The sequence below is a fragment of the Hypanus sabinus genome, chromosome 13 (assembly GCF_030144855.1).
Source record: "Hypanus sabinus isolate sHypSab1 chromosome 13, sHypSab1.hap1, whole genome shotgun sequence".
Taxonomy (NCBI): Eukaryota; Metazoa; Chordata; class Chondrichthyes; order Myliobatiformes; family Dasyatidae; genus Hypanus; species Hypanus sabinus.
Window position 1 is genome coordinate 88415189 of NC_082718.1, and position 22945 is coordinate 88438133.

Genomic DNA, 22945 nt, shown 5'->3' on the forward strand with positions numbered 1-22945 from the left:
AAATTTTAAAATATCATTCAAAAATGCATGTTACTTTTCTTTAATGTTCTCACTATCCAGTCTTCAGTACAAAATTCAATCCCTCAATTCTCTTGAACCGTGACCTTTATGCTATGCAAAATGCTATGCTATGCACTTCATTTTTGAAGTGTCCTGCCTAAATGACTACCGTCCCGTTGCACTTACATCCATCATCATGAAGTGTTTCGAGAGGCTCGTCATGAGGCATATCAAGACCCTGCTGCCCCCCCCCCCCTACTGGACCCCCTGCAATTTGCGTACTGTCCCAACCGCTCAACAGATGACGCCATTGCCACCACCCTCCACCTGGCCCTAACCCACCTGGACAAAAAAGACACATACGTTCGGATGCTGTTCATAGACTTCAGTTCAGCATTCAACACAATCGTCTCTCAGAAACTGATTGGAAAGCTGAGCCTACTGGGCCTGAACTCCTCCCTCTGCAACTGGATCCTAGACTTCCTGACTGGGAGACCTCAGTCAGTCCGGATCGGGAGCAGCATCTCCAACACCATCACACTGAGCACGGGGGTCCCCCAGGGCTGCGTACTCAGTCCACTGCTGTTCATTCTGCTGACCCACGACTGTGCTGCAACACACAGCTCGAACCACATCATCAAGTTCGCCGATGACACGACCGTGGTGGGTCTCATCAGCAAGAATGACGAGTCAGCTTACAGAGAGGAGGTGCAGCGGCTAACGGACTGGTGCAGAGCCAACAACCTGTCCCTGAATGTGAACAAAACAAAAGAGATGGTTGTTGATTTCTGGAGGGCACAGAGTGACCACCCCCCCGCTGAACATCAATGGGTCCTCGGTAGAGATCGTAAATAGCACCAAATTTCTTGGTGTTCACCCGACGGAGAATCTCACCTGGTCCCTCAACACCAGCTCCATAGCAAAGAAAGCCTAGCAGCATCTCTACTTTTTGAGAAGGCTGAGGAAAGTCCATCTCCCACCCCCCATCCTCATCACATTCTACAGGGGTTGTATTGAGAGCATCCTGAGCAGCTGCATCACTGCCTGGTTCGGAAATTGCACCATCTCGGATCGCAAGACCCTGCAGCAGATAGTGAGGTCAGCTGAGAAGATCATTGGGGTCTCTCTTTCTGCAATCACGGACATTTACACTACCCGCTGCATCTGCAAAGGAAACAGCATTATGAAGGACCCCATGCACCCCTCATACGATCTCTTCTCCCTCCTGCCATCTGGGAAAAGGCTCCGAAGCATTCGGGCTCTCACAACCAGACTATGTAACAGTTTCCAACCCCAAGCTATCAGACTCAGTACCCGAAGCCTGGACTGACACCTTGCACTACTGTCCTGTTTATTATTTATTGTAATGCCTGCACTGTTTTTGTGCACTTTATGCAGTCCAGTGTAGGTCTGTAGACTAGTATAGCTTTCTCTGTGTTTTTTTTTATTACATAGTTCAGTCTAGTTTTTGTACTGCGTCATGTAACACCATGGTCCTGAAAAACATTGTCTCATTTTTACTATGTACTGTACCAGCAGTTATGGTCGAAATGACAATAAAAGTTGACTTGACTTGTCTTGATTTTTCTTCAATAATATCACCTGCTGGCTCATTGTGATATGATGTATATTTTGAGAGTAACAAAAGGCAGGTCTCTCGTTGTACAATATCATGAGTAGTCACGTTGGCCTGAGCTACTTAGCAGTTTAAATTCTTCTTCGGGCTGAAGCCGTAAACCCAAGTAACTGCTTGCTTACCTTCTGACAGGGGCTCCTGACCTGGGGTCCACCAACCCCTCGGTTAATGGTAAGGCTCCATGGCACAGAAACGGTTACGATCTTATTCTCTCCTCGGAAATTCACACAGTCTACGTATAACCTTGATGTCATCTCTGACCATCGGACCATCTCCGACTGATTGCACATTATTTTACCATCACTAAGATTGCCGTACCCCACTTCTGAAATTCTCATACTGAGTGAGAGTAACTTACTAAAAACTAACTAAATTAAAATAACTGATTAACACTGATGATAAGGTCCTGTGCTCTGGAAATCTCTCTCAAAACCTTTTCCACCACGCTCTTTTCCTTCTAATAAGACATTCATTTTCATCATGCTTTTGGCCAGCTATGTCAATAGCTCCTAATAAGGGCCCACAATCATATTAGAGACACAGAACATAGAAAACATACAGCACAATACAGGCCCTTTGGTCCACAAAGCTGTGCCAAACATGTCACTACCTTAGAACTACCTAGGCTTTACCCATAGACCTCTTTTTTTCTAAGCTCCATGTAGCCATCCAGGAGTCTCTTAAAAGACCCTATCATTTCCGCCTCCACTACTGCCACCGGCAGCCCATTCCACGCGGTCACCACTCTGCGTAAAAAGCTTACCCCTGATATCTCCTATGTACCTACTTCCTAGCACCTTAAAACTGTGCCCTCTTGTGATAGCCATTTCAGCCCTGGGAATAAACCTCTGACTATGCAGAGGAATGCACTGCCTCGGAAGGTAGTGGAGGCCAATTCTCTGGATGCTTTCAAGAAGGAGCCAGATAGGTATCTTATGGATAGGGGAATCAAGGGATATGGGGACAAGGCAGGAACCAGGTATTGATAGTAGTTGATCAGCCATGTTCTCAAAATGGCGGTGCAGGCTCGAAGGGCCGAATCGTCTACTTCTGCACCTATTGTCTATTGTCTATATCAATGCCTCTCATTATCTTGTACACCTCTATCAGGTCACCTCTCATCCTCTGTCACTCCAAGGAGAAAAGGCCAAGTTCAGTCATGCTCCCCAATCCAGGCAACATCCTTGTAAATCTCATCTGCAGCCTTTCAAAGTGTTTCCACATCCTTCCTGTAGTGAGGCGACCAGAACTGAGCACAGTACTCCAAAGGCAAACACGAGGAAATCTGCAGATGCTGGAAATTCAAGCAAAACACACAAAATGCTGGTGGAATGCAGCAGAACAGGCAGCATCTATAAGGAGAAGCGCCGTCGACGTTTCAGGCCGAGACCCTTTGTCAGGACTAACTGAAAGAAAAGATGGTAAGAGATTTGAAAGTAGGAGGGAGAGGGGAAAATGTGAAATGATAGGAGACCGGAGGGGGTGGGATGAAGCTAAGAGCCAGAGGGGTGATTGGCAAAAGGGGTACAGAGCTGGAAAAGGGAAAGGATCATGGGACGGGAGGCCTAGGGAGAAAGAAAGGGGAAGGGGAGCACTAGAGGGAGATAGAGAACAGGCAGAGTGATGGGCAGAGAGAGAAAGAAGAAAAGGGAGGGGGATAAAAAAACTAAATATATCAGGGATGGGGTAAGAAGGGGAGGAGGGGCATTAACGGAAGTTAGAGATGTCAATGTTCATGATATCAGGTTGGAAGCTACCCAGCCGGTATATAAGGTGTTGTTCCTCCAACCTGAATGTGGCTTCATCTTGACTGTAGAGGAGGTCATGGATAGACATATCAGAATGGGAATGGGATGTGGAATTAAAATGTGTGGCCACTGGGAGATCCTGTTTTCTCTGGCAGACACAGCGTAGGTGTTCAGCGAAATGGTCTCCCAGTCCCAGTACTCCAAGTGGGGTTTGACCAGGGTCCTATATAGCTGCAACATTACCTCTCGGCTCCTAACTTCAATTCCATGATTGTTGAAGGCCAATACACTATATGCCTTCTTAACCACAGCCAACCTGCGTAGCAGCTTTGAGTGTCCTATGGACTCGGACCCCAAGATCCCTCTGACCCTCCACACTGCCAAGAAAAATATTTTAATTACAATCCCTTGAGCAGCCTGCTTTTTAAAACTATATTATAATGTTAGGTCATGCAAACTTTTCTTATTTTATTACAGAAGTTTTGTTTTGTTGAAATTTGTTTCAATATTTTACTGCTTTGAGGAATGAAGTTCTGGCCTTGCAGTAAAAGCACAGAGACGTTTTCAAATAAAATGGAGAGCAACTCACACAAAATGCTGGAGGATCTCAGCAGGTCAGGCAGCATCTATGGAGAGAAATAAACAGTCGATGTTTCGGACTGAGACACTTCATCAAATAAAATGGATCCTAGCTAATGTTATACTGACTTCCAGTAGCACTGGGTCTCCTTGTCTTTGCTTGTAGAAGTTTATAAATTAACAAAATACTTTTTTTAAAATTGAACTTGGTGGGGGTGGTGAATCGAGAAGATCTGGAGGGTGGAAGTTCTACAGCAGTGTATTGGTTAGCACAATGTTCTGCAGTACCAGTGACTGAGATTAGTTCCCACCACTGCCTGTGTAGATTTTGTACATTCTCCCGTGACCACGTGGGTTTCCTCCAGGTACTCCAGTTTCCTCCCACAGTCCAAAACATATCAGTTGGTAAGTTAGTCAGTCATTGTAAATTGTCCGGTGATTAGGCTAGAATTAAATCAGAGGATCGCTGGGCGGTGTGACTCCAAGGGCTCAGTAGGCCTGTTCTGCGCTGTACCTCAACAAAGTTCTGGAAATGTGTTCTAGACTGTGGTCTATACATTTACCTGATTCCAGCTTCATTCCTGTTCCTCCTATCCAACCAGCCTTTTATTGCACCTGGAGCCGCTGGAGAAGATCAGTGCCTGACTTCAAGAGTGGCCGCGGAGACTGCAGCCTGTCGTAATCAAGCACAAGTGTAAGAAATCAACGTATATTTTCATTAGAATTAGGCTGCTGTTCCATCTTTCTTTTCCAGGGCCTTGCTAAATACTTTCCCTGTAAGACGAAGTTGTAATGTCTGGTTTTTTTTTTTTGCCTTACTGAAATTGGTATAGTTGGCTTCACCTACACATGGGGGAAACTGTACAGATGGATGATAGCATTATCAGACCTGACACTAACAAGCTTACACCCAGTTTTATTTTCTTCACCATTCAGGAAAGCACGGGCTCTTTGTGCAGATGGGGAAAAACTCCAACAAGTAAATTAACAAATACAACACTAACTTCACCTTGCAAACATGAGGAAATCTGCAGATGTTGGAAATTCAAGCAACACACACAAAATGCCGGTGGAACACAGCAGGCCAGGCAGCATCGACAGAGCTTCTCCCCAGAGATGCTGCCTAGCCTGCTGTGTTCCACCAGCATTTTATGTGTGTTACTAACTTCACCTTATACTCTTTCTGGGTAGCTTCCTTCCCCTCCTCTTCTATTCCCCACTCTGGCCTTTCACCTCCCCCTGGGTCCCATCCTCCTTACCTTTCTCCTGCGCTCCACTCTCCTCTCCTATCAGAGTCCTTCTTCTCCTGCTCTTGACCTTTCCCATTCAGGTGGCTTCACCCAGCACCTTCTAGGTATCATCCTTCCCCTCCCCGCACCTTTTTTATTCTGGCATCTTTCCCGCTTCCTTTCCAGTCCTGACAAAGGATTTCCAGACGAAACTACTGCTGTTTAATCCTCCCCATAGATGCTGCCTGACCTGCTGAGTTCCTCCAGCATTTTGTGTGCGTTTTCTTTTAGATTTCCAGCATCTGCAGAATTTCCTGTGTTTATGAGCTGCACTTCGTGTTGTTCTCCTCGAGATATTTACAAAAATGATGAGTCAAATTCAGAATGTGACCGAGTTGGAAGGGAGAAAATAAGATGCCAGGAATAACAGGAATACTTGCGACTGCTTCGGAAAGTGCGTCAGTTGTTAAATACATCGCGCCACAAGATGGCGGTAGAGCATCACATTCTTGCAGCTACAAAACAGTCTGTTCGCAGCTAATGTTCCACTGTCAAGGAGTCCTCGGAATCAGAATCAGGTTTAATATCGTGAAAGTTGTTATAAGGCAGCAGTATCTTGCAATACATAATATTAAAATTTGCAGAAAATATATATATATAGAGTAGCACAGCGCAGTACAGGCCCTTCGGCCCACAATGTTGTGCCAACCCTTAAACCCTGCCTCCCATATATCCCCCCACCTTAAATTCCTCCGTATACCTGTCTAGTAGTCTTGGTTTTCGAGGGATATTGGAACTCCGATGAAGAAGATATATAATTTTTTTAATTAGTGCAAAAAGAGGAAAAAAGTGAGATGGTTCAGAAATCTAATTGCAAAAGGAGAAGAAGCTATTCCCGAATTGTTAAGTGTTTGCCTTCAGGCTCCTGTACTTCCCACTCTTACTTGTGTCATTAAACAACATGCTTGGACAGAATTAATTGATCCAAAGCAACGCACACAAAATGCTGGAGGTCAGGCGGTATCTATGGAAATGAACAAACAGTCAACATTTTGGACCGACACCCTTCTTCAGGACCGGAAAAGAAGGGGAAAGATGCCAGAATAAAAAGGTGGATAAAAGAAGCCATTGAAATAAAACTAGAAGAAAAGAATTTAAACGAAGGCAAAGGTCTCGCTCTAAGCAAGAACTGGAATTCGATTGTAAATGGTGGGAGAGCAGAAATCTGATTGGATAAGGACTAACCAATTGGGAGGGATGGTCTATGGGGTATAAATACACCAGTCTAGCTATAACCAGGCATCATTCTTGAAGAAAATGGCAGAGTTTGTATCGAAATGTCAATTATAATCGATACCTGTACCCAGCTGGAAACCCAAGAAGAGTTTATTAGTCATATACGCCAGGAAAGTTCTAGATCCTTTTTCATTTATATTGTGGTTTTACTCTGTAAAGTGTCAGGGCAAACACTCCTTTGATAAACTGTAAAATGCGAGCTCTGTCTTAGACCTAGACATGTTAGCAAAGTCGATTCCGAAATAAATTAAGAACCATCCAGCAAATGAACAGAGACAAGTCAGTGCACAAGCGATGAGCAAAGAGACCAACAGGGTCTTATCAATGGTTTTAAAAACTCCAGTGATAATAATCTTGCTTTCAACCCAGTTTTGGTTAATCAGCAATATGACCTACTGAGTAAATTAAAAGTTGGCATTACTGTTTAAGTATTTGTTTCAAAAGAACTTCTCAGCCAGTAATACATCAAAGACTTCAGGAAAGATGGAAAATTGAAAGAGCAAAGATTAGATGTCCTAATAATGCAATCTGACCCTGATGTCGAAAATCTATTATTGCATTTAACCATGCCCTTGTCTCAACATTTAAATCCCTTTCTCCCTTCTAATCGTTCTTGTCTGTATCACTTCTATGAAAGGCTTCTCATATGAGGGGCGTTTGATGTATTTCTCATATGAGGAGCGTTATTGCTATATTTCTTCACTATTCTTGGTTGGTGCTGCTGTAATGAAACCCAATTTCCCTCGGGATCAATAAAGTATGTCTGTCTGTCTGATGTCTCTGAGCCTTAGCTCACTGTAATTCAGAAGAATGAGGGGTGACCTCATTGAAACCTACCCAATACAAAGACCTCAATAGAGTGGATGTGGAGAGGATGTTTCCTATAGTGGGGGAGTCTAGGACCAGAGGACACAGCCTCAGAGTAGAAGGATGCTTCTTTAGAATGGAGATGAGCAGGGATTTCTTTAGAAATGGTGAATCTGTGGAATTCGTTGACACAGATGGCTGTGAAGGCCAAGGGTATATTTAAGGCAGAGGTTGATAAATTCTTGATTAGTCAGGGCATGAAGGGATATGGGGAGAAGGCAGGAGATTGGGGCTGAGAGGGAAATGGATCAGCCATGTTGAAATGGTGCAGCAGACTCAATGGGCTGAATGGTCCAGTTCTGCTCCTGCATCTTCTGCGTGCCTGACAATGTTATCCAACTGTAAGTGAAAATTATTTTGAAGTTCATTACATGTTCTTTCCTAGTGCAGCTCAGGGTATTTGCAAACAAAGGAGACGACACACTTGTTCAAGGCCAGAAGACACTTAATTAGCACTAGCACAAATGCAGCGCAGAAAAATACAACAAATCTCTACAGTAGCAGCAGTACAGAAATCAAAATGATACTCTTCTTTCTCGAAATGAGATTATCTGGAGGGACCCACAGATCTAAGAATCTCATATGCGGTGTTTATTTTAAATTCTTTTTCTTCTCCTCTCTCTCTGTGTCAAGGTCTGACTCAAGGTACCAACTCCCCTGATGTACTGTTCACTATCTCAGCATCAGCTGTAATCCAATCCAAGACAAAACTCTCTTCCCCCTGTACCAAAAAGGTGTCCCTTTTTTATACCCTTCAAAGCCCCTGACAACTGGTACATTTCGATGCAGTTGGTACCTCCACCAGCAAAATGCCCTCACCTTCCTGTGAAAAACATCTTTTTCACCATTTTCCACTTGTACTCCCTTAACTTTCTCAAAACATTGCTGTGGACTGGTTCTTGAAACAATCCCACCCAAGCTAACACCATTTTATCCTAAAGACTTCCATTTTATTTTAGCATATACTAAGGGACACTCACATTTAACTTTCTCTTTACTCCAACGTGCCTTTTGGTACCTGTTTCCCTTTCAGAGGAAAAAAGTAGTGAGGTAGTTTTCATGGGTTCAATGTCCTTTCAGAAATCTGATCACAGTGGGGAAGAAGCTATTACAAATAAGAGAGAATCTGCAGATGCTGGAAAACTGAGCAACACACACAAAATGCCGGAGGAACTCAGCAGGCCGGGCAGCATCTATGGAAAACCCTTCAGCGGGACTAGAGAAAAGGAAATGGGGAGTAATGGAGGGGAGAGAGAAACACAAGGTGAAAAGTGAAACCGGGGGGGGGGGGGGGGGGGGGGAGGGAAAGAAGCTATTTTTAAGTTGTTGAAAGTGTACCTTCAGGCTCTTGTGTCTCCACTCTGATGATAACAATGAGAAGAGGGCATGACCTGGATGATGGGACGCCACCTTTTTGAGACATCACTCCTTGACGACGTCCTGGATGCTATGGAGGCTAGTGCCCATGACGGAGCTGAGCTTGCAACTTTCTTCAACTTTCAATCCTGTGCAGTGCCCCTCCACCCCAATACCAGATGGTGATACAGCCTGTTAGAATGCTCTCCATGGTTATTCTGTAGAAATTTGTGAGTGTCTTTGGTGACAAACCAAATCTCCTCACACTCCTAATGAAATATAGCTGCTGTTGTGCCTCTTTGTAGCTGCATCAGTATGTTGGACCCAGATTAGATCATCAGAGGTACTGACACCCAGCAACTTGAAATTTCACACCCATTCCACATCTGATCCCTCCATGAAGCCTGCTGTATGCTCCCTTGTCTTACCCATTCCGAAGTCCACAATCAATTCTCTGGTCTTACTGACATTGAGTGCAAGGTTTTTGCTGCAATAAACTCAACCAGCTGATCTATCTTAATGAATTCAAGCTTCCAATTTATGTCATATGATCCTTATACTTTATTTACCTACTTGTACTGTACTGTCTCTATAAATTCAATTCTACACAATCTATATGGTCTGGAAAAGCTTTCACTGTAAAGTTCAAAAGTTCAAAGTAAATTTTATTGTCAGAGTACATACATCATCACATACAACCCTGAGATTCTCTTTTTAAATCTTGGTACATGTAGAAACATTAAACCAATACCAATTCTAACTGACCTACTAAATGTTCCCAGCAGTTTCTGTTTTCCAGCATCCAAACTTTTCTATTAATTTTAGGGTTTGGAGGGCGAAGCAGTAAAGAGAAAGGCAGATTCGCATCTGCACCCTAGATGGAAACAGTTCGCAAACCCCATGAATTTTGTTCTGCCGCTTGTCTTTTAGCAAACATAAATCTTATTCATAATTGTGTACATATTTGAACACTGCCAATTTTTTTGTATTCATATGATCCACCATCAATAACTCTTGGAGACGGGAGGTGAACGATAGGCTTTTATTAGCAACAAAAGGGCACACGGCATCTCAGACTGAGGGGGGAGCAGTGCCTCCAATCGCCTTTATACAGGGGTCTGTGGGAGGAGCCACAGGAGCAGTCAGCAGAGGGGCGTGTCCAGACAGGTATACACATAGTTTACCACATCATGCCATTAATGTTAACTTTTTCACGTCATAACAGCAACCCCCACATGGAAACATAGCAACAGCTCAGGAACTTCTTGTGCTGTTTTATGGTGGTTGGCAAACCAGCTCTAAGGTGATTACCGCCACCTACTGGACTGGAGTGTGGATCATTTGATAAACAGGAGGAAGGAAAATAATTGCATTCCCTAAATTCTATATAATAAACCAGTCTTTCAGGTACTTCATGATATAGGTCCGTATTTCTATACCCAGTTTTCTTGTTTATCTTAAGCTCTCCTATCATCTTCACTCTTTCTCTTTGGTACTTCTTACATTTTATCAATACATGTTCAACTGTTTCTGGTTGATTACAGTATTCACACAACCCAGTTGGATGTTTCCCTATTTTATGTAATGTGTAACCAATTCTTAAACGACTGATGATCACTTCTATCTTTCTATGGCCACCTGATATTCTTTGGTATCTGACTTGCCTTTGTAATTTGTACAGTTGTCTCCCCGTTTCACTCTCATCCCAGAGGGGCCATGTCTCCTGTTTTTATAATGCTTTTGACTTCCGCTTTCCTTAGAGGGATCTAGACCTCTATTATAGAGGATTTGAGCGATTGTTTAGCTATAATGTCTACTTTTTCATTACCCTCCACACCAGTACGAGCAGGAACCCAAAGAAAGCCTACTTGTACCCCCAGTTTGGGTCAGCTCAACAACTCCACCCGCAGTCAAAGGTCATCTGTGAGGGCCGGCGTGCAACCCACAGACTGCCTGTCATTAATTCACAACCGCGCGTTTTATTTCAGAGTAACCCGTTAGAATAGTTCAAATGAAAGTCTGAACTTCATGGTTGATTTTTATTTTAGGAAAGCTGTGCAGTTCGCCGATATTCCGGTGCGGCGCGACTGGCCGTGGAAGGCCCGGGGTCCTTCCTTGCTGCCCATGTGCGGAGCCCGGCGGCAGCGACAAGATGGGAGGCCTGGAGAAGAAGAAGGTTCGTTCGCTTCGGGGGCTCCGATCACCCCCACCTTCCCACCGTCCCTTCCCAACGCCGACAACAAGCCCTCCCTCCAACAGCAGCGGACGACTCGCTTTATCCAGGTTGTAACCAGTACACCCTCAGCTCCAGTCGTCCCCTGCCCTGCTGCTGTTTCTGATGGACCCCCTTCACCAAAACTCGGGGTGTGACTTGTCAACCCCCCCCGGTCCCCTCCCCTGCTGCTGCCCCGGTCTCCTGCCCTGCTGCTGTTTCTGATGGACCCCCTTCACCAAAACTCGGGGTGTGACTTGTCACCCCCCCCCCCCGGTCCCCTCCCCTGCTGCTGTTTCTGATGGACCCCCTTCACCAAAACTCGGGGTGTGACTTGTCACCCCCCCCCCCGGTCCCCTCCCCTGCTGCTGTTTCTGATGGACCCCCTTCACCAAAACTCGGGGTGTGACTTGTCACCCCCCCCCCGGTCCCCTCCCCTGCTGCTGTTTCTGATGGACCCCCTTCACCAAAACTCGGGGTGTGACTTGTCACCCCCCCCCCGGTCCCCTCCCCTGCTGCTGTTTCTGATGGACCCCCTTCACCAAAACTCGGGGTGTGACTTGTCACCCCCCCCCCCCGGTCCCCTCCCCTGCTGCTGTTTCTGATGGACCCCCTTCACCAAAACTCGGGGTGTGACTTGTCACCCCCCCCGGTCCCCTCCCCTGCTGCTGTTTCTGATGGACCCCCTTCACCAAAACTCGGGGTGTGACTTGTCACCCCCCCCCCCGGTCCCCTCCCCTGCTGCTGTTTCTGATGGACCCCCTTCACCAAAACTCGGGGTGTGACTTGTCACCCCCCCCCCCGGTCCCCTCCCCTGCTGCTGCCCCGGTCTCCTCCCCTGCTGCTGTTTCTGATGGACCCCCTTCACCAAAAGTCGGGGTGTGACTTGTCACCCCCCCCCCCCCCGGTCCCCTCCCCTGCTGCTGTTTCTGATGGACCCCCTTCACCAAAACTCGGGGTGTGACTTGTCACCCCCCCGGTCCCCTCCACTGCTGCTGTTTCTGATGGACCCCCTTCACCAAAACTCGGGGTGTGACTTGTCACCCCCCCCCCGGTCCCCTCCCCTGCTGCTGCCCCGGTCTCCTCCCCTGCTGCTGTTTCTGATGGACCCCCTTCACCAAAAGTCGGGGTGTGACTTGTCAGCCCCCCCCCCTCGATCCCCTCCCCTGCTGCTGTTTCTGATGGACCCCCTTCACCAAAACTCGGGGTGTGACTTGTCAGGCCCCCCCCCCCCCCCCGGTCCCCTCCCCGTGCTGAATCCAGGCTTTCTGCCTTCACCATTCACCCCGGTTGCTATCAGAGACTGCGCTGCCACTCTAAGGCCCCACTTCCAGCAAAAGAAATTATGGCTTGTATGCTACAGCAAATAAAGTAGCCGTTTCTTTTTCCACCAGTACGAAAGGGGAGCAGCTACAAACTATATTACCAGAAATAAAGCCAGGAAGAAGTTGCAGCTCAGTCTTGCGGATTTCAGGTGAGGTGTTACCTGTTAATGCTTTTCAGGACAACTGGATTTATTGAGAGAATTGCATTGTGTATTGCCTTGGTTCCACAATTGTGTCACTGTTTTTTGCTGTGATAACGCTGGACAATAATTTTTTTTGTAAGTGTTGCTTCCTTAGTTTTTTTTTATGTAAGACTGCTTGTAGCTGAACACAAAGATAATTTCAGACTACTTGTATCAGGTAGGAATTCGGAGAAATTAATTCTTACTGAATATAATGTGCTTAATTGCGTAATGGTGCTGACTCTTTGCAGCAGTTCAAGTTAGCTAAAGATGTTTTGTTGAATGTTTTCATTTGCACTGATAGTGTCTCGGTGTCCAACATTGATCAGGCAGCAGTGATAGATTCCAGTAACTCTGATACTGTTTCTCCTTGACTGCAATGTCCTGGTGAAGGCTTTCACCATGGTCGGCACTGACAGCGCCAAGGTTTGCAGGGAAGAAGTCTAAATGGAAATGCAGAAAATGAATCTACTGAATCTTGGACTTCATAGTCTTGTTTGCTTGAAGCATGTTGTCAGCCAGCTGTACGTAGTTGCCGAGAAAATTTTCAACAACACCCTTTAGTGCCTTCCCTGCGATTTTCTCCGGTCCCACTGGCAGTTCTTCAAATCGCCTGTCATTGATGATCTGTTTGATTTGTGGACCAAAAGAGAACCTTCTTTAGTCTTGACATCAGTTATTTTGACTTGAAATATGAATTGAAATAACAAATAAAGGCGATTTCAAAAAAAGTATAGTGTGTGGTAGGGAAATTCATGGTGATTCTGATGATCAGAAGCCCAAAATCCAGAATATACACCCAATAGTATTCATGAAGCAAAGTCTTTGTTGTCCAGTGTAATGTAGAATTAGTTGATGGCCTATAAATTGCAATCAAGATGTTTTTTATTATGTTATTCTTTAAGGGTTATTCTCCCTGAGTGTGGGATGTTAATCCAGTATAGATACACAAGCTACTTGCATTTTGCTTTTCCGTTAACAGCTCTGACAATATCTTAGAATGTTTGAAGGTGAATTCCTGATACAATTGCATCTCTTAATTTGATCTGTTAACTTGTGGTTCAAGGTTAAGGTTGTTGTGTGATATGCACAAATACATGAGATGAGGTCCCACACAGGAGATTAGTGTGCAAACTTAAAGCACATGGTATTGGGGGTATGGTATTGATGTGGATAGAGAATTGGTTGGCAGACAGGAAGCAAAGAGTGGGAGTAAACGGGACCTTTTCAGAATGGCAGGCAGTGTCTAGTGGGGTACCGCAAGGCTCAGTGCTGGGACCCCAGTTGTTTACAATATATATTAATGATTTAGACGAGGGAATTAAATGCAGCATCTCCAAGTTTGCGGATGACATGAAGCTGGGTGGCAGTGTTAACTGTGAGGAGGATGCTAAGAGGATGCAGGGTGACTTGGATAGGTTAGGTGAGTGGGCAAATTCATGGCAGGTGCAATTTAATGTGGATAAATGTGAGGTTATCCACTTAGGTGGCAAGAACAGGAAAACAGATTATAATCTGAATGGTGGCCGATTAGGAAAAGGAGAGGTGCAACGAAACCTGGGTGTCATTGTACACCAGTCATTGAAAGTGGGCATGCAGGTACAGCAGGCAGTGAAAAAGGCAAAATGGTATGTTGGCATTCATAGCAAAAGGATTCGAGTACAGGAGCAGGGAGGTTCTACTGCAGTTGTACAAGGCCTTGGTGAGACCGCACCTAGAGTATTGTGTGCAGTTTTGGTCCCCTAATCTGAGGAAAGACATTTTTGCCATAGAGGGAGTACAGAGAAGGTTCACCAGATTGATTCCTGGGATGGCAGGACTTTCATATGAAGAAAGACTGGATCGACTAGGCTTTTATACTCACTGGAATTTAGAAGATTGAGGGGGGATCTTATTGAAACGTATAAAATTCTAAAGGGATTGGACAGGCTAGATACAGGAAGATTGTTCCCGATGTTGGGGAAGTCCAGAATGAGGGGTCACAGTTTAAGGATAAAGGGGAAGCCTTTTAGGACCGAGATGAGGAAAAACTCCTTCACACAAGAGTGGTGAATCTGTGGAATTCTCTGCCACAGGAAACAGTTGAGGCCAGTTCATTGGCTATATTTAAGAGGAAGTTAGATATGGCCCTTGTGGTTAAAGGGATCGGGGGTATGGAGAGAAAGCAGGTACAGGGTTCTGAGTTGGATGATCAGCCATGATCATACTGAATGGTGCTGCAGGCTCGAAGGGCTGAATGGCCTACTCCTGCACCTAATTTCTATGTTTCTATGTGCGTTCAATGAAATTCTCTCATGGGGACACGGCCACAAGAATAACACGAACATTGTACACAATTTTTATAAGGAAGAAAAGAGAACAAAAGAAAAACAAAGTCCACTTTAGTGCAAAGTGGCCGTAATGTGGCTAAACTTTGTTTAAAAGTTTAAAGTAAACTTTATTATCAATATATGTATGTGTCACCATATGCAACTCTGAGATTCACTTTCCTGTGGGCATGTTCAGCAAATCTATCGAATAGTAACTATAACAGGATCAATGAAAGGTCAACTGGAGTGCAGAAGACAACAAACTGGAAATACAAATGTAAATAATGAGAAAGTGAGGTAACAAGATAAGGAATCCTTAAAGTGAGATCTTTGGCTGTGGGAACATCTCAGTGGGTGGGAAGTGAGTGTTGTTATTCCCTTTGTACAAGAGCCTGATGGTTGTGACCCAGTATCTGCTCTTGAGCCTGGTGGTGCAAGTCCTGGGGCTCTTGTACCTTCTACCTGATGGCAGCAGTGAGAAAAAAGCATGTTGTGTTCTGATGAAGGGTCTCGGCGAGAAATGTCGACCGTTTCCTCTTTTCCATAGATGCTGCCTGACCCGCTGAGTTCACCCAGCGTTTTGTGTGTGTTGCTTCGGATTTCCAGCATCTGTGGTTGATGTTGTGAAACAGTCGTGATTAGGGCTTTGCCAGCAGGTTCATGAACTGAATGCTTCAAGAGAAGTAGCTGTTCTTGAACCTGGTGGTGTGAGAATTGAGGCTCCTGTACCTTCTGCCTGATGGCAATAAATCTGGCGTGGCCTGGATGGAGGAGATCATTCCTTTCTTGAGGCAGCATCGAATGAGTCAGAGACGAGTCATTTCAAGTCTCACTGCGTGAGACGTAGAAGTTGGGAATATGAGAACTTGGGGGAGCTTTTAAAAGTAGATGAGAATTTTTAGATGTCAGTGAGAATCAGCATACTTAAATAAGATGTAGTGCAAATCAGCCTATAAGTAGTGGAATTTTGAAGATGTCCAAGTCTTTCATTGAATCTGTTATGGTTATTATTCTATACGTTTATTGAGTATGCCTGCAAGAATGAATCGCAGGGTAGTGCTTTGAACGTTGAGTTTAAATTTCTTGAGGATGAGTATGGCGCTAACAAGCATTCATCAGGTTCAAAGGTAAAGTTCCGAATGAGGGGTCAATGGAGAAAAATCTAGAACATACTCATACAAAGGTTTAAAGGGCCAAGTTATTAACTTCTGTTCCTAAAAAATTGTTGCAGCATCGATGACGCCTTTCCTTTTAAACAGGCGACTCTGCATTCTGAAGGGGATTTACCCTCACGAACCCAAGCACAAGAAGAAGGTGAACAAAGGCTCCACGGCTCCACGCACTTTTTACCTTGTCAAAGATATAAAGTTTTTACTGCACGAGCCCATTGTGAGCAAGTTTCGTGAGTATAAGGTAAGTTCTGTGTTTAATTTTCTTAAATGAACAATATGATGTATGCACGTTATAGAAAGCCGAAGTGGAGTTTTACTGTCTTGTGCACAAGGGCACGTACGCAGGGGTGCAATGAAAAACTTCCCTGCAGCAGCATTGTAGGCTTATGTCATCAGATATGTAAAGTTCACAAGGAAACCATAAATTAAACATGAATTTTTACAAGGAACACATTTAGGGCAATTAACTAGTCCCTTTGTAGTACAAAAATTCAGATTCAGTTTATTTTCATTTAGAAACCACAAATGCAATACAGTTAAAAATGAGACAACGTTCCTCCAGAATGTTATCACAAAAGCACATGACAAAACAGACTACACCAGAAAATCCACATAACGTTTGGCAATCCCCAACCCAGAGTCTGGAGAGGCTGCTGTGTATTAATATTGCGCTACCGTCTTAGCACGTTCCCCGGAAAGGAGCTCCAAATCCACCAAACAAACAAGACCAAAAACTAAAGCTACAAGATCTGCACAAAACCACACAGTTACAACAGTGCAAACAATAGCATAATTGATAAAAAAACAGACCATGGGCACAGTAAAAATAGTCCAAAGATGTTAAAGGACTATAAGTTCAAAAGAAATCACCACACAGTTTCCACAAGTCCTCAGGGTCTTGACAGACTCGCCATCCCATGCCAGCAGCAGAAGGGAATACCCCTGCTATGGACTCCCACGGCGCCGCCTGACTCAGCCTCGCAGATGCAGCACACACCGAAAGCGACCTGACCGCAGCGGGCTCCAAGTCTGTCGAACCTCCGATCCAACGACCATCCCCTCCGGCACAACTTCTCCGAGCACCATCCTCTGCCGAGCGTATTAAGACAGCCCCGCCATCGGCAGCGCGACCCCGAGGACTGGGGGCCTGTTCTTCCCAGCAGAGTCCCGGACCTCACAGCAGCAGCAGCAACGAAGAAGGCCTTCCTGGAGATTTCCTGATGTTCCTCCGTGCTCCCATGTCCGTTTTCAAGCGATTATGATTGCGCACAGCACCCCAGTTCACAAATAACAGATAATCAGCTCTGGAGTGGCTGCTGCAAGCTGCGTTGCACCGCCATCTTGGAAATGAGATATAGAGCTGCTATACTGGCACAGTAATTAGGTTTGTCCACGTTGGTTCAAGAACTGGGTGGTTGAAGGGAAGTAGCTATTCTTGAACCTGGTGTGTTAGGACTTCAGGCATCTGTGTCTCTTGCCTGATGGTAATTAGACATAATACATAGGATTAGAATGAGGTTATTCAATCATGGCTGTCCTTTCTGTTCCCCTCCTCAGCCCCACTCCCCGGCTTTTCCCCATAAACTTTAATGCCATGTCAAATCAGGAACTTGTCAAGGTCTACCTTAAATACACCAACAACCTGGTCTCCACAGCTGCCTGTGGTAATAAATTCCACAAATTCACCACCCTCTAGCTAAAGAAATACACCGCGTCTGTTTTAAATGGCCACCCCTCTCTCCTGAGGCTGTCCTAGATGCTCCCAAGAGGATTGGGCTGCTCAGATTGTGAGCATTTTGCCTCCTTGATAGAGCACCTTGTAGGTTGTACAGAGGGTGAGGAGAGATGTGATGATGTGTTGGGCTGAGTCCATTACTCCCTGCAGCTTCTTACATTCCTGTGCGTTCACTTTTCCACACCAGGACATGATGCGGACTTTCAACAGTACCGCTACAGAGGTTTGTTAGAGTGTTCTGTGACATTACAAACCTTAACGTTATAAGAAAGCAAAGATTCCTTCCTCTCCAGCCCTTGACCTTTCCCATCCACCTAGCTTCACTGTCACCATCTAGCTATCCCCCTTCCCCTTTTGATTCTGGCATCTTTTACCTTCATTTTCAGTCCTGATGAAGGGTCTTGACCAAAAACGGCGACTGTTTATTCATTTCTATAGACACTACTTGACCTGCTGAGTTCCTCCAGCATTTTGTGTGTATTGCTCTGGATTTCCGGCATCCACAGGATTTCTCGTGTTTAAAGTCTCTGCGTGCCTTCCTTGTGGTTGATCTATAAAATGGGCACAGAGCAGGTTATTCCGTACACTTGGCCCTCCGTATCTGTGGATTCCGCATCCGCATCAAAAATATTCAAAAAAATTCTAGGAAGTTCATAAAGCAAAACTTGAATTTGCCGCGTGCCGAGCACTACGCTGAATCCACAGGAGTGAAGTGATGTGTAGGCATACCCTGCTGAGGCCTCCCACCATTTCGCAGATCCTCAGTCTCTCTCCAGCACGTCGTTTGAGCATTGTTCACCTTGCATCTCGTTCGTTCGCTACTTGTGTTGTGAGCGAGGGGAAGGAGTTTAAGGCTAGTAAGGGACAGCTGGCTAGCTACGTAAAGCGCTACAGCCTCAAGAACTTAAAGATCACGGGAGAATCGGCATCGGCTGATGCCAAGGCAGCATCAGCGTTCCCAGAAGAGCTACGATGGTTGCATCTACTGAACACGTACAGACCTTTTTCTTGTCAATATTCCCTAAACAATACAGTATAACAACTATTTACATAACATTTACATTGTATTAGGTATTATAAGCGATCTAGAGATGACTTAAAGTGTACAGGAGGGTGTGCGTAGGTTATATGCAAATACGACACCATCTTACATAAGGGACTTGAGCATCCGCGGATTTTGATATCTGCAGGGGGTCCTGGAACCAATCCCCCGCAGATACTGAGGGATGACTGTATGTTAATGCCCAGGAATTTAAAACTGCTGGCCCTTTCCACTGCTGATACATCAGTACAGACTGGCATATGTTCACCCTCCTTCCCCCTCGAAGTTCATTTTGGTGCAGAACATTCACATAAATAAATAATATCGGGAACATAGGTTTTAGAGTCCTTGAAAGTGAGTCCATCAATTGTGGAAATAGTTCATTGTTGAGGTGAGTGAAGTTATCCACACTGGTTCAGGAGGTTGATGGTTCCTGAAGCTGGAGGTGTGGGAGCTGAGGCTCCTCTACCTTATTGGTCCTGAGGTCAACCGTCAGCTCTTTTGCATCCGCTAAGGTGGCGACACACTTGGTTGCAGTAGTCTGTGGATCCAATCAATTTGTGCAAATGTGCACCATGAAATATTTTTCTTCTGATTGCAAGATGCGGCTGGACATTGACAATAGAAAATACAATACTGCAAGTCTGGCTCATTGCTTCATTGGCGAGATCAATGGCGCGAGAGGTGTGCACCCTCAGTTGTCATGTGGACCAGGCCCTCAGGCCGCAGAGTTGCCTGTTACGGCCGCCCAGCAGAGGAGGTGCTGGAGGCTGTGTGGGAGAAAACAAAGGCACGGCAGGACTCACAGTAGCGGTTAGCGTGACACTGTTGCAGCTCGGAGCTTCAGTATTCAGAGATCAGTTCTGACGCCGCCTGTAAGGAGTTCGTACGTTCTCCCCAAGACCGCATGGGTTGCTTTCCACAGCCCAAAGACCGGTAGGTTAATAGCTCATTGTAAATTGTCCCGTGATTAGGCCAGGGTTAAATAGGTGGTTGCTGGTGGCTCGGCTCATTGGGCCAGAAGGGCCTCTTCCAAGCTTTGTCTCCAAATAACAAAATAGGCAGCTGAATTCTATGGTACATTGGGGGCTGGCACCTGCAGGCCAGCTCTCGCATCAGTGTTGCTCTCTGGACTTGCTCCCTGGAAGACAGTGGATTGGCTTCGTCTGTGGCCGATAGCACGAGATGAGGCACTGCTGCGTACTTGTTCTTGCAAACACGTGGCTGCAGGACAACATCCCATGCACCAATCGTCAGGCCATGCTCAGGGACTCGCTGTATGTGACCATACTGTGTTCTAGACCTTGGCCCCGGAGGAATACTGTATCCATAAGACATACTTTAGGAACAGAATTAGGCCATTTGGCCCATTGAGTCTACTCTGCCATTCCATCATGGCTGAGTTATTATCCTTCTCAACCTGATTCTCCCACCTTCTCCCCATTACCTTTGAGACTCTAACTATTTTGAGAACCTATCAACCTCTGCTTTAAATGTACCCAATGACCTGGTTTCCACAGCCACCTGTGGCAACGAATTCCACAAGTTCACCACCCTCTGGCTAAAGAAACTCCTCCTTATCTCTGTTCTAAATAGATGCCCCTCTATTCTAAAACTGTGCCCTCTACTCCTAGACTCTCACACTATAGGAAACATCCTCTCCATGTCTACTCTATCAATGTTTGATAGGTTTCACTGAGATCCCCTCTCATTCTTCTAAACTCCAGTGAGTACAAGCCCAGAGCCATCAAATGCTTCTTCTATGTTAACCCTTCCATTCCCGGAATCATTCTTGTGAACCTCCTCTGACCCTCTCCAATGCCTGCACATCTCTTCTTCTCCAAAACTGCTCAAAGTACTCCAAATGTGGTCTGATCAGTGCTTTATAAAACGTAAGCAATACACTCATGCTCTTATATTCTAATCCTCTGGAAATGAATGCTAACATTGCATTTGCCTTCCTTACCACTGATTCAACATGCAAGTTAACCTTTAGGGAATCCTGCACGAGGACTCCCAAGACCCTTTGCACCTCTAATTTTGAATTCTTTCCCCATTTAGAAAATAGTCTGCACCTTTATTCCTTCTACCAAAGTGCATGTACAGTGCCCTACACTATATTCCATCTACCCCTTCTTTTCCCATTCTACCAATGTGTCTTAAGTCCTTTTGTAAGCTCCCTGCTTCGTCAACACTATCTGCCCCTTCTCCTATCTTTGTATTGTCCGCAAACTTGTCTACAAAGCCGTCAATTTAATCAGACAAATTATTGACATACAGCCTGAAAAGAAGTGATCCCAATACTGACCCCTGTGGAACACCACCTGTCAGTGGCAGCCAACCAGAAAAGGCCCTTTTATCCCCACACTTTGCCTCCTGCTAGTCAGCCAGTCTTCTATACATTCTAGTATCTTTCCTGTAATACCATGGGCTTTTATCTTCCTAAGCAGTCTCATGTACAGCACCCAGTCAAAGGCCTTCTGCAAGTCCAAGCAAATAAAATCCACTGACTCTCCTTTGTCTATCCTGCCTGTTATTTAGTCAAACAATTCCAATTAATATTTAGAATTTTCCAGTGTTCCGGAACTATTCCAGAATCTAGTGATTCTCGAAGGATCATTACTAATGCCAGCACAATCTCTTCAGCTACCTCTTTCAGAACGCTGGGGTTTAGTCCATCTGGTCCAGGTGACTTACTTACCTTTAGACTTTTCAGCTTCCCAAACACCTTCTCTTAATAATAGCAACTGCACTCACTTCTGCACCCCTACCTTCTCTGAATTTCTGGCTTACAGCTAGTGTTTTCCACAGTGAGGACAAGTAAAATACTCATTAAGTTCATCTACCATTTCTTCGTCCCCCATTACTACCTCCCCATCATCATTTTCCAGTGGTCCAATTTCCACTCTTGCCTCTCTTTTACTCTTTATAACTCTTGAAAAACTTTTGGTATTGTCTTTTACATTATCGGCTAGCTTACCTTCATATTTCATCTTTTCTCTCCTTATGGCTTTTTTGGTTGCCTTTAGTTGGTTTTTAAAAGCTTTCCAATCTTCTAACTTTCCACTCATTTTTGCTATATTATATGCCCTCTCTTTTTATGGTGTCTCTAATGTATCTACCCTGTGCCTGCTCACAGAAACTCCGGCCATTGCTGTTTAGCTATCATCCCTCCAGTGAACTTTGGCCAGCTCCTCTCTCATGCCTCGCTGTACTCCACTGTAATACTGATAAATCTGACTTTATCTTCTCCTTCTCAGTCTGCGTGGTTAATTCAATGGTTCCATGTATATCAGAGAACATATACAATGTACAACCTGAAATTCATACTCTCCGCAGACGTCCTCAAAACAGTATGATGGAAAAACCGTAAGACACCAAAGTCCCATGCACAATTGATAGCAGCAGCATCAACCCTCCCTGCAATTATTCTGCACTCCCCCGTCCACTGCTTGGTGGGTGTGGACCCCAAGTCGGGAACCCCTGTCCTAAGACGTTGGTGGATTCCCTTAATGGAGAACACCTGTGTGTGACTTTGTTTAACGTGCTGAGGCTGTTGAGGCAGCTAGCACACGGTCCATGACAGATCGGGGTCAAGGTCAAGTGGCCTGGAATGTAAGACAACTTCACTGCTGCAGCCTTCCTCCACCTTCACTGCTATTGTGATGTGTCAAGTCCACCACTGAGGTTTTGGATGCCTGCTATAATTCATTTAGTTGGTATAATAGATCGTTTATTCTGAAATTGAACAGGAAAAGATGTGTCTCTATCAGTTCCTGTATTTTTTTGAAGGACCTAGGTAAATAGAGTTACAATAACCTAAATAACACAATGGTTATGATTCTCTGTCCCAATAATATGTTTGCAGTATTTCGATTTTCTTCAACTTCTGCTCCAATAGAAATTTATTTAAAAGATTTGTGACTTCTTTTAAAGGTAGGTGTTAGTGCTTTATGTATCCATTTTAAAGGAAACTTAACTCGGGATGAATTGTTGAATAAAATCTGTGCTACTTGGCTGTGCTTTTTCAGGTATTTGTTCGTAAACTCCGTAAGGCCTTTGGAAAAGCAGAATGGAGTACGGTTGACAGGCTCAAGGACAATAAACCTGTGTATAAGCTGGATCATATTGTCAAAGAAAGGTAATTTGTGAGGAGGCTATTGATATTTATGAAATCCTATCTGCTTTTATGCATTACATTGTTCTTGATATGCCTTAAAAGTTTGAGGTCAGCCTTTACTATGGATATATTAAACA

General features: G+C 45.0%; 1 protein-coding gene and 1 long non-coding RNA gene across 2 annotated transcripts in view; one reads left to right on the forward strand and one right to left on the reverse strand.

Moving 5' to 3' along the window:
- Window positions 1-3843: 3843 nt before the first annotated feature.
- Window positions 3844-5923, reverse strand: LOC132403531 (uncharacterized). The gene is made up of 3 exons (XR_009515286.1): window positions 5443-5923; window positions 4527-4636; window positions 3844-4010 (listed from the first exon to the last, which is right to left on the reverse strand). It is a non-coding gene; the product is annotated as an uncharacterized LOC132403531 (long non-coding RNA).
- A 4848-nt stretch (window positions 5924-10771) lies between these two features.
- Window positions 10772-22945, forward strand: part of pes (pescadillo) — a 45621-nt gene continuing 33447 nt past the window's right edge. Inside the window, exons 1-4 of the mRNA XM_059988093.1 lie at window positions 10772-10887; window positions 12318-12397; window positions 15999-16152; window positions 22720-22829. Coding sequence (XP_059844076.1) covers window positions 10864-10887; window positions 12318-12397; window positions 15999-16152; window positions 22720-22829 — 368 coding nt within the window. The 5' untranslated portion in view covers window positions 10772-10863. The remainder of the gene's footprint in view (window positions 10888-12317; window positions 12398-15998; window positions 16153-22719; window positions 22830-22945) is intronic.